The 12,486-nt window shown below is 36.8% G+C and overlaps 1 protein-coding gene across 1 annotated transcript; it reads right to left on the minus strand.

Moving 5' to 3' along the window:
- LOC113688572 (1-aminocyclopropane-1-carboxylate oxidase 1-like) lies at positions 1–2,413 on the minus strand. Its single transcript, XM_027206433.2, has 4 exons — positions 2,212–2,413; positions 1,798–2,024; positions 834–1,167; positions 1–508 (listed from the first exon to the last, which is right to left on the minus strand). The coding sequence occupies exons 1-4, from the start codon at positions 2,314–2,316 to the stop codon at positions 215–217; spliced, it is 960 nt and encodes a 319-aa protein (XP_027062234.1). The 5' UTR covers positions 2,317–2,413; the 3' UTR covers positions 1–214.
- Between the last annotated feature and the right edge of the window lie 10,073 nt (positions 2,414–12,486).

Here is a 12,486-nt window from a genome sequence, read left to right on the forward strand (position 1 = left end):
TTTTGGAGAAATGTATAGCTTATTTTATTTCTTTGTCTTAGAATTCTTACTACATAATAAATTTTGGTCCCTCAGATGTAGAAAGGACCCTCCTGTCTGGAGCAACAAATGACTAGGAATAACCACCAACCCCCACAATAAAAAAAAAATAATAATAAGTAGAAAACATAAGAGGGAGAAGAAAACATCCTAGCACTGTTTTATTCCTATGAGTCTAAGCAGTTGCAATTGGACCCATGGTAACATTGGCTTCTTCGCTCTTCATGAGTTCAAATCTTGGCTCTTTGGCCTGGAATTTAAGTCCAGCATAGAGTTTCATGTAGTCATCAAAAACAAATTTTGGGTAGACTTCTTTTCTTTCTTCTGCTTCTTTTTCCAGTACTGCTGGTGCTGGATAAATAACTGCATCATTACCTGGATTGTAGAATGAAGCAAGTGACATCCTATTTCCATCTGTTTGAGCTATGACTCTGTGGAGCACACTTTTGTATTTTCCATTGGTAATCACCTGTGATTAATTTGTAACATAATTAAAACCCTAAACAAAAAAGCATAAATGAATGAACAGTCAATTCGATTTGTTAATTTTTGCATAAATTAATATTGATGTTTAGTGTTGCTTACAAATTACAATCACCCCTCTAAATCTAGTATGATATTCCATAATTATAAGTAATTTTTATGAGGAATAATCTATTCATAAGTAATATTTATTTATGAGGCACAAGTGTAACTATACGTAATATGTTGGTATGAAAGTAATAAATCTTTTGTTTCTTTATCATATTACTTATAAAAGTATAAATTTTTTATCCCAAGAAATTAAAGTGTACCTCGAGTTGGTCACCAAGGTTGACCACAATAGAGTGCTTCATTGGAGGGACATCAACCCATTGATCACCCTTGAGGAGTTGTAGACCACTTACTTTATCATCTTGGAAAAGCAAGATAACCCCACCAGCATCAGTGTGTGGTCGAAGTCCCTTAATCAATTCTGGCTTGGGACATGGAGGGTAGTTGCTAACCTTGGTGCCAAAATTGGGACCTTTTGAACCATAAAAGGCTTTCTTCAAATAGCCCTTCTCAAGACCAAGATTTTCACATAGTAAATCAAGAAGTTCTTGAGCCAATTTTTCTAATCTTACAGCAAACTCCTTCATGATAGTCCTGCATCATAAGAAAATAATGAGGAAAATTTGATTGGATAGGTGGAATTAGTAAAAAGAGAAAAATAGCCTATCACAGAGCATGGATATATCTTGCTTTTTAGGCGTTGACAAGGGAATATTTTAACATATTTTAAGCCAAGTTGTCAATAATTGTGTCTGATGAAAGGCTATTTTATTGATAAACCTGAATGGAAATCCAAATCTATCTGTTTCTTGAGAAGGGACACAGAAGTATGGCTGCATGTGTAGCATGTTCAATAAGCTCAAAACTTCCTGTTGTGTTGGGACCTAGGAACTAACTATAGCGCAACAGTATTTATGCTTTTCATATTCCTGTTAAGATCTTGTCTTGAATAACTTTCCACATCTGCAAACAACACTCTAATAATACAAGGATGAGAAGAAAATCTGTGCTAAGAACACAAATAAAACGTTAACAAAGACTCAAATTTACAACCTTTCAATAATCTGTGCTGTGAATTATTCCAAGTAACATAAAGATAAATTCATAGTGATGATTTCTTCAAATTTTTTTTAGTTTTCTTTCTGTCAGAAAAATGATTACTTATCCACATAAAGACTTGCTTCAAAATGTTTCTTGAAGTGGGAAATGTGCCATAATTATTACCTGTATTCATCATCTAGATCAGGGACTTGTGAAATGTTTGAGACAGGAAGGTGGCGCAAGAAAAATGTGCTCTCCCAATCCATATCAGTGATCTCAGCTTGTACACCCTCTAAAGCCTTGCTTGCCACCAACTCCTTGAACCTTTGTTCCATGCATTTCTTGTAATGACCTTTTGTCAATCTTTCAACTGTGTCCATCATCTCGTGTGGGATTCCATGGTTCACCAACTACATCAAAGTTTCAAAAGAAAAGAAACAAAAGTTAATAATGTAAACTTCTTACAACCATTAAAATTAAAACAAACTCATGAGAATCCTAGGTACAGCAGTTTGTTACATCAAAAAAACAAAATGAGGTACACTAGTTTGCCTTATATCAGAAAGAAAATTAAAAAAAAAAAGGAATGTGTAGTACCTCAAAGAAACCCCAGTTTTCACAAGCATCCTTTATATGCTCCATGGTGGAAGCTCTCTTGTCACCATTGAGGTTTTTCATGTTGATTACTGGGAAGTTCTCCATCTTACTAGCCTTTGTGGTGGCTACTTTTCTTGCCTAAAGTGTGTGTTTTGTGCGTGGGAGTTGGATTTTGTTGTGTATTTTGTGTGTTTGTGTGTTGTGTGTGGGATTTGGATTTTGTGGTGGCAATTTATAGGAGAAAGCTGCCGGGAGTGGAGACTAGAGAACACTTGAAAATAATGTAGTGGTCGAAAGGTTGTAAATGGAAGGAAATTTCCATTTGGCCCACCAACAACACATGACTTAAATTCCAGTTGCTCTGGTCGTTTTGCCTTGTTGGACCATCTTACCTGAAGTCCAAAGGTCCCACTTCTGATGGCTGGACACTTTCCTTGTACCTTGACCAATAATGTGTGGCTGCCCCATTTTTATTTTTATTATTATTGTTTTGTTCAAATTTGATCTGAGCTGTTATCGTACAAAACTGCTTGAATACTTGGATGGATTTGTACAACAAGATTTTTTACACTAGTAATTATATATATATATTACTTACATTTAAATAAAAAGTATATGTCATCACTTAAAATCGTTCAGAATGATAAAAAATTGATACGTTGATAATGTAGAATAAATTAATTCATACATAAATAGACATACCATTTAAGTAATAATTCATGCAAAAAATTTATATGACCTATATCAAAATTTACAATTTTACGTTTCAAATATGTTAACATTTATCTCATGCAACCTATACAAAAACTGATCTCAACAGTTGAAAATCAATTTTGCCTATCCACCATTTAGCAATTATTGAGGCGCACAAATCCCTTGTTTTTCATCCAACCGTGGCTGCTGGATGGAATAAGGTTTTCAAGCCCGGCAAAGTCCTTGGTCTAACCCATAGATGTTTTCACTTTCCTTGCTGGTTCTAAGAGGAAACAGACAGTTTTATTGGCTAATTGAATGAATCCAACTTGGGTTTTCTTTATCGTCTTGTTTGTCCTCTTTAAGAAGACAAATAAGGATAAATAGTTAAAATTTATAACTTCTTGCATTACCGACTTTGTTTCATATATCAGTCAAATTTAAGTGATTATGTCAATCTTTTTTGTTTTTTTATGGCAGTCGGCAGTAGCGGAGTCACAAGGGGGCAGCTGCTCCCAAGTTCGAAAAATTCCTTTTGATTCCTGAATACTTTGAAGATTTTCCATTTAAAATCATATTTTTGCCCCCCTCCCCCCAATCTAATTTTTGCCTCATGAAAATTATTATCTTTTAGACTTTAAATACTTTTAGATTTCTATTTAGTTAGTTCATATACATAATTTAACTTCATAATACATGTTTTTTTTAGAACTTTATGTATTAACTCCCTGAAATTTGGTATTAAAGCAAAGAGAAGTTTTAAGAAATGAGAAGGTAGCGACATGAATAGTTATACGAATTTGATATATTATCATGTATCTTGATCCAATATTGGGGAAATAGCTTCCTTCTTATGGTTTGTAGACTAACTTTTTATTATTACTCTATTAAAAATCATCTAAAGACCATAAAAAACTTCTTCATTTAGAAATTTGGTTTAAAATAATTTACATTGATTTGGGATTATATATAAAGACCAAATCATTAAGCGATATAGTCACAAAAAATTAACGCACATTTTATGATTTTCAAATTTACACTCGTAAAGTAAAATTTGCCACATCTTTTGAGTTCAGCCCCACTTTTTAAAAATCCCGTCCCCGCCACGCTAAACCTATTAACTGTATGAGCAACTAATCCGTTCAGTTGTTTTGTGGTTTGTGTTAAAACCTTTTACAATATTAGTGGACAATTAACCTGAAGTACACTAATGGTGAGTTTAAAATTGGCTAATAGGTGGTTCCACTACTATCTAATCAGCAAAAGTTTATATTGATTGCAATTTATTATGACTAAATTTTATATATACCGTTGAACTAGTCTCTCACTCTGAGAGTTTTTTTTCTCTATTATGGAGAGAAAAATCCCCCTATCGTGGGAGGCAAGTTTCCTAACAGTTTTTCAAATTCCAAATCCCAAAATAATTGAAATCTATCCTGATAGAATTCTGTCTGAACTTTAAAGAGATTCATTCCATTTTAAGCTACTTTGTTGAGAACATCAATCTATCCTAAAATAGCAAGAGCATTTCTAGTTAATAGCCATACAAATTCATCCATCTAGTTCGGCAAGAAGTGTAATCCGATTTTTTTTCTCTTTTTTCTTCTCATTCTTCTCCTTTCCTTTTCTTTTTTCCTTTTCTCTTTCTTCTTTTGTTTGAGTTTTTCAAGTCCCTCATCCTAGATCCCTGATCCTAGGGCTCTACTGTTCAGCAGCGGAGACAAAGTATGGAGAAGTGGAAAACGGTGGCGATTTCAAGAGCTGGACTGGAGCTGCAAGATTTGGAACTTGAAGTAGTATAGACTGTGGGATCTTCTGAGATGGAGCGTATAGAGGAGGTTTTGGGGAAATTCTCCTTATCCGAGAGTGAAAGGGAGGGAGTTTGTCTGGAAAATGAGAAGTTGGAAAAAGGAATAAAGGAATGCAAACTGAGTTTAATTGGTAAAGTCCAGGGGGGAAAACAGGCCAATATTACCGATATGAAGAGCTTTGCATATAATATGTGGCCTTAACTGAGAAATTTAAAAATTACAGAGATTAGAGCCAATATGTTCCAATTTATGTTTGAGAGTAGGAAGGACATTGAGCTAGTGCTAAGCAAAAGACCATGGATCTATGATGGTCAGCCTTTGGTGTTGCTGGAATGGAAAGCAAGGTTGAAGGAAGCGGAGATGGCTTTTAGTAAGACTCTAGTATGGGTCCAGATCTGGAATATACATCTTCATTGGGCTATGAAGGAAGCTAGGCGCAAAATAGGAGGCATCTTTACCGGTGTCAGAGAGGTTATTATTCCCCAGAGAGGAGGTAAGGGTGGTAGACATTTAAAAATTCTTGCTGAACTAAATCTTAAAGTGCCTTTACCTAGGGGAATTATGGTTAAAAGCAATGGTGTGACAAGATGGATTGAATCTAAATACGAAAAATGTCCAGATTTTTGTTTCTGTTGTGGCCTGATAGGACATAATGAATGAAATTGCATCGGAAGAGAATGAACATGGATAAGGAAAATCAATATGGTAATTGGCTTAGAGCTAGCTTTCCTAGGACTCCTAAGAAGAAATTCAAGAATGGGAGGGAAGATGAGAAGCCAGAGAGAGAAGGATATAGGGAACAAAATCTAGAAGAGGAAGTTGGAATTCAACAGTATCCTCTACTAACTTACACTAAAGAATTCCACAGTGCCTCTGGAAAATCAGGAACCTCAAATGTAGGAGGTGATGCTCAGAATGGAGTAGCTAGGAGGGGAAAAGTTGGTGGGTTTGAAGAGAGACAAGAGATTATAGGAGTGGAAGAGAGCAAGGCAGAACCTTATACACAGGAAGAAGTAAAGGAAATAACAAAAAAGGATAGGGGAGGAGGGATTCAGAGGTATAAAGTGATAGAAGAGGAGAATGTTAAGAAGGGAGAAGGCAGTAAGGATATTATGTGGGTTGATGGAGAGAGTAACAGCAGTTTTGAAGGGGGAATGGTGGGAAAGATAAGGGGAGAAAGGGTGAAGGAAACAAATTATGCATGCAAGACGCCCAAGACTGGTACAAGAAATCATAGGACTAGTAAAACATGGAAGAGACTAGTGCAGGAAGTTAGTAGAAGCACTACAAGAAATTTGGTCTTTTGTGACAACATTCTCAATGACGACAGAAAAAGTTGTCACAGTTGAGCAAATTTAGTGACGACTTTTGATATCATCATAGTTGACCGAGGATAGACTCATCATCAGTGACAACACGGGATTAATCGTCACAATATGAGTGGCGTGCAACTGGCCTGTGTGGCGGGGAATCACCATTGTAACGATTTAAAAAAATATTGTCACTGAAATGGGCCCTACAGTGACTACTTATAATGTTGTCACAATGTGATTACCGGTTCAAAATTAGTGACAACAATTAGTCGTCACTATCTAAAGTAATTGTTCCTAGCTCACTTTCATTAATTCTACTATGCCACCCTAATTTTTTCAATATAACCCTATATGTTGTAAATAAATTTTATTAATTCTATTATGGCACCTTATCTTTTACATTTTAGCCCCGTATGTGATAAACTAATTTCATTAATTCTACCATGACACCTTATCTTTTGCAATTTAGCCTCGTGTGTAATAAACCAATTTCAGTAATTCTATTATGGCACCCTATCATTTACAATTTAGCCTATGTTTTTCATTAGTAAAATGAGAAAGGTATTGTAATAAAATGTATACATATTTTATAATTGTTTCAAACTTAGTTAGTGACTTGTTATGAAGGTAAAAAAAATCATGAATTCCCTATCTAGTTCTCTTGACAACATATGGAAAATTAGTGATTAGTATAGTATGAAATTGATAACAAAGAACAGTAAAATTTAATATGAAATTAAGTAAAATCCTCACAATTGCATAACTAGAGTTTATTATTAATTGCAATAGTCACATTGTTTATGGTTTAGGAATCAGTACTTGTACCAAATACATTTAGTGTTTCATGCATATATTAGCAAACTATTTTAGTTATTTGATCAACTAAACTGATTGTTTTTTTTTTAAATTACGCAACTTTTATTGCCACCGAACGAACAAAGTTACATAGAGCCAAAGGAGTCCAGCCAAAACTAATGGCGGACTCTGCCAAGCCGAATCGAGTGAACCGAGAGCCTGTCCAATTGGAGAGCGGACCGGGCTCTCCGAGGAAGCTCAGCCCTGACTGTGAAAATGCCTTCCTGTTGCGGGCGCGAGCACGCAAGGGCATCCGCTACCGTATTTGCCTCTCGATAGATGTGTGCCACCGAGACCCCCATTTGCCGTGAAAGCCATTGAATATGACGTAGAGTGTTGACCAAGAGCCAACGTGCAGGACCGTAAAAAGAGACCAGACTCACCAAAGCACTCGAATCCACCTCAGCCACAAAGTGCGTGATGTGCCGATCATGACATAACCGCAAACCTTCCAATAACGCCAATGCCTCTGCCGTGAGCACATCGCTCTCCCCGAACTCCTTGTAAAATGCAAAAACCAGGTCGCCATCTGAGGTACGCACCAGTCCTCCCCCGGCGGCCAGCCCCTTGGTGACGCTCGCATCGGTGTTCAGTTTCACTGAATATCTGGGTGGCCTCGCCCAAGTAATTGCTCGGGGCATAACCTACCGTCGATTGCCTCTGCCAAATGCCGCCCACTCGCAATCCGCATCCCCCTGGAAGTCCTTCCGGCGTAACCGGCCTCCCCTACCCAATTGCCCGATAAATGCGCTAACCTGCAAAACAATATTTCCCGAGGCCATGGCCGTCCCCTCAAAGCGAGCCGCATTCCGGGATTTCCATAGAAACCATAGGACCACCATAGGGAGGAGGACACGAATGTGATTCCTGCTCACGCAGGAGTGGGAGAAGAACCAGCTGGCGAGTCTAGCCTGCACCCCATGCCCCTCTGTCACAATTCCGAAGCGACCTGCAAAACACCTCCACACTGCCCCACCAACTGGCCCGGTTACCAAGAGATGGTCAGGGGTCTCCGTCGCACTCCCGCAACATGAGCACCTTGACGCCAAAGGACGTCCCCGCTGCTGTAATATCCCATCCAATGGCAGCCAGTTCCTCAACGCCCTCCACCTAAAGAAAGAGATCTTTTTTGGGATAATCGAGCTCCATACAAGGGAGTCCACCATGGATATGTTTCTTTTCCCCCGAAGCTGCTCCCACGCCGAGGTGATGGAGAATTCCCCCGACTGGGACGCCGCCCAGATCATCCTGTCCCGCATACCTGGGAACACGCGTAGGGTCAGGACCTTCTCCACCATGGCTCCCGGCAAACCATAATTCGTACATAATTGATAAAATTATTAAATTAATACCAAAAATATTTGTATTAAAAGATTTTTTGGAATCATAAACATATTTTTAATAAGTTTTTACTTTTTGAACATTATTTTTTCATAGAGTCCAAAAAAATCCTATGTTAGTAAAAAAAATTATCTAAAAACACTAAAATTTCATATTCTAAAGTTTCAATACACTAAATAAAGTTTTAATACAACTTGTGAGTTAAAAAGCTCAAAATAATAAACAATTTTGGATAGTGTATTATTTGAAATAATTACTGTAGCACTTTTTGTGATGTGATGTATGTGAGAGAAAAAGGTGATTGGAAATATAAAAAGGTAGGTTGGGAAATGTGTTTATGATGCAAGCGAAATATTATTTGAGTTAATTTTGGTATCTAAACACTCCACACATAGATGGAAAAAAAGTAAAAGAGAGGTATTAGAGAATGCATTATTTTTGTAAAGAAAGGTTCAAATAATTTGTACAAAAGAGGCTAAAAGCGTTAGTTTTTGTACTTTGCTAAAATAGAGGCGGGAACTGAAAATTCAAGATGTAGAGAGTGGGAATGTAAAATAAAACAGAAACGACGTCGTTTTGGCAACTACTGAACAAAAACACTCACAACACTTAGAAAATTTTCAGACAACACTTCCTTTCCCTCTGGTTGAAAGCTTCGAATACTATCATCTTCACCATCTCTTCTTATACTCCACTATCATCGAAATTATCCACAAAATCACTTTAAATCACTATTTTCATCCCTAATTTGAGCTACTCAAAAGATTTGGGCAGCTTCATTGACCTCGCAGATAGCAAAAATCCCTAGATCGGTGCAGCACTTGCTCGCTGGCAAGAACACAGAAAATTGGCCGTGAATTTTGGGGGAAAGCCAAAGTTCGAAGATTGAATGTTAAGGAAAACAAGAGCTAAGGCAGTGAAGGCATAATTTGAGGTAAATCATCTCAATATTTTCTATCTAATTTCAATATTTTTTGTCAAATATAGGTAGGGTAGACTGAATCTTGAATTTATGGTCCTAATTTTCCACTTAAATCTTTCAATGGTGAGAGATTGAGAGAGTTGTGAGAGTGAAACGAAGTGAAACGAAGTGAAAGGGAGGGTCTCAAGCTATCTATCCCCTTTTCTTTCTTGAGTTTCAGATTCTCCGTGAAACCCAACTCAGACCCCTTTTTCCTTTAAAACTTCCAACTCAGTTAGTCAAAATCCACATTAAGCAATTCTTTGTGGAATTTTATGTCAACCCCACTTGGTCAAAGTTCACATTAAGCACTTACATGCTATTAAGAGAAGGTACTCATGAAATGGTGAAAACTCAGTTGATTTGGGTGACTCGTGAAATGGTGAATGCATTGGGAGCAAGATTTGATAGTTTATTGGTGGCCCTTTTGGAGGAAATTGTTGGTGGTGATTTTAACAGAGGAAATTTGTGGCTGTATTTTGATTTTGATTAGTCTCTTTTGGGACAAATGGGATTGTTTGTTGGATGACGAACCTCAAGTTTTGACCAGTGCTTTCGAGAATTTTGAAAGGCAGAAACAGGGAAGATGCTTGCACCCATTGCTATTTCACTATTGATTTGAATGAATCTTGAGCAAAGTAGATTGTAGCAACCCATGGCCTGATATGCATCACTCTGCAAATTTTAAGTCAAGGGATGCATAAGAAGCCATTATTGTCACTCATCAACTAATAGTAAATGAAACTCATTTAAGAAGAACAAATCTATGAGCAATTTACAGTCCAGTAGGTAAAAAGCCTTGTGTTGTTGTCACCGTAAAGGTCCGGTCTTACCTCACACGGAATTTAGGCATCCTCACCTTCACCACCACGAGTGCAAAGACCAATATTACAACAGTTTGGAAGATGGTAAAGGCTGCTACATATGCAAAACGCTTCATTCGCTTCTTGCGATGCTCTTCCCTTTCAGCCACTGAGGCCACCTCTTCATCATATGCCTTTCGAGCACCGTTCTCTGCCATTGATTTTGATTCTGTTTGGTGCTGGAAATGTGTGATTATTTGCACGAGATGTTTGTTTAATTGTTTTGATTGCTTGATGCCTGGTGACGTATGTAAAGCTTGAAGAAAGCTTTTGCTGGTGATGGAAAAGTTTAGGCAGTCTCGTGGAGTATTTATATTTTATAGTGCTAAAGATAGGTGTTCATGGATGTTCGTTAGAGGTCCAAATTTGGGACAACCTTTTTGAAGTTTTCTTGTGAGAGAATAAGTAAACTTTGCTGTTGAAGTTAAAGACTTTGTAAACTTTGCTTGTTCTTGTCGCATACGCGCCTACAAGTTTTTGGCGTCTACAAGAAATCAGCTCTTATTGAGCCCCTTTCCCCATTTGTTTAGCATGGAGAAATAAGTTAATTATTTTCTTATAAAGGTATTGAAAAAATATAAAGGAGGGACTAAATCCATACTCTGTTCCTAAATTTTTCTGAATCCAAATTTATGCTTCCACGATAAAAATAGTATGCCTTGCACCGTCCTTTTACCTATTTATTTCCATTTTTCAAAATTTTTGTTAGTTTTACTCTATTCTAATTTATGTAAGCTATTGAGTGTTAGTCATTTTCCTAAAGAAGAGTTTTATGAACAGTGTTAAATAATGGGTAAAGTTTGATAACCTATTTGTAGCAGATCCAGCTGGTATTGCTGGAGGTCTGGCTGTTATCTAGAAAAATGATGTTCATGTAAAAACATTTTGTTTACAAGTTTTATTATCGAGTTGTTAATTGCTGTTCATGAGAGGAAAAGAGACTGGTAGTGTGTGTGCATATATGCTAGTTCAGATGATAAACTTAGAGAACAACAATGGAAGGTTATAGAGAGAAGAAAACAAATTTGGGGTGATTGTTGGGCAATCATGGGGAATCCAAATGATATCACTTCTAATGGGGAAAAGTGGGGAGGTAGAACCAGGTCAGATACCAGCTTTGAAATCTTTAACAATTTTATCAATAAGAATATGTTGATTGATATTGGGTTTGAGGGGGTACCTTGGACTTGGTGTAATAACTAGGACAAGAAGGAAGAGATTAAAGAGAGAATTGATAGGATAATAGGAAGTAAATAGTGGTGTGACAACTTTGGAAAGGCTAAGTGTACTAATGTTGAAACTGAAGCTTCTGACCATTGTGTTTTGATTTTAGATACTACATATGTAGAAATGAAAAAGAGAAGGAGATTTATGTTCGACAAGAGATGGCTTATGCAAGATGGTGTGGGGGAAGTGGTAAAGGAAGCATGGGATACTAATCAGTAGGGGTCTAGACTGTATAGGGTGCAAAGCAAGATAAAGCAAGTTAGAATAAATCTTCTGAACTGGAATAAGAAACTGAATATGAATTCAAAAAAAATACATAGATCAGATCAAAAAAGAGATCAAAGAGTTGAGGGAGAGTAATAATAGTGAAGATAGAGTAAAGACTATAGGGCTAAAGAGGAAGCTGGTGGATGCTTATAAGAAGGAAGAAATCTACTGGAGTCAGAAGACAAGGTTCAAATGGCTTAAAGAGGGAGATAAGAATACTAGTTTTTTCCATGCTAGTGTGATGAGCAGGAGAAGACAGAATAAAATTAATGTGTTAAAAAGGAAAAATGGGGAGTGGTGCAATAATGAGGAGCAGATAAGTGAGAAAATTGTGGACTATTTTTAGCAATTGTTCACGACTGATAATCCTACTGATTTCAGTGATATCTTGGAAGGGATCCCATAGACTATAACTGCTGAGATGAACAGAAAGCTGATCAGACCAGTTTCAGAACAGGAAATTAGCCATGCAGTGAATTCCATGCATCCTAACAAGTCTCCAGGGCCAGATGGTATGTCTCCGATCTTCTTCCAAAAATTTTGGCATGTTATTAGAAAAGATGTTATTATAAAAACTATTATTTTGTGCCTAATTTATGGCTTAATAAACTATTTAATTGGATTTTTGCCACGCGGAATATTTTCTAGCCTTATTAGACCTAAATACATGGAAATATAATTTCGTTATATTTTTAAAGTGACTCGTTCTGAAAATTAATTTCCTGGAGTACGTTTAGTAAAAATAGTGAATAGTACTTGGAGATTTTATCCGCGTAGTAGCACAATAAGCTTGGAATATTGAAGACTTGTACTATGGTCCTAAAATAGGTAATCTTATGAATAAATACTCAAGTGATAGTTAGTAGTACAATCGTTATATGAATTTCTCGGAAGTTTCGCGTTATATCGTTAAAATTGATGGTACGCGTTTTCACACGCGCGAC

Source organism: Coffea arabica, chromosome 5e (assembly GCF_036785885.1).
Source record: "Coffea arabica cultivar ET-39 chromosome 5e, Coffea Arabica ET-39 HiFi, whole genome shotgun sequence".
Taxonomy (NCBI): Eukaryota; Viridiplantae; Streptophyta; class Magnoliopsida; order Gentianales; family Rubiaceae; genus Coffea; species Coffea arabica.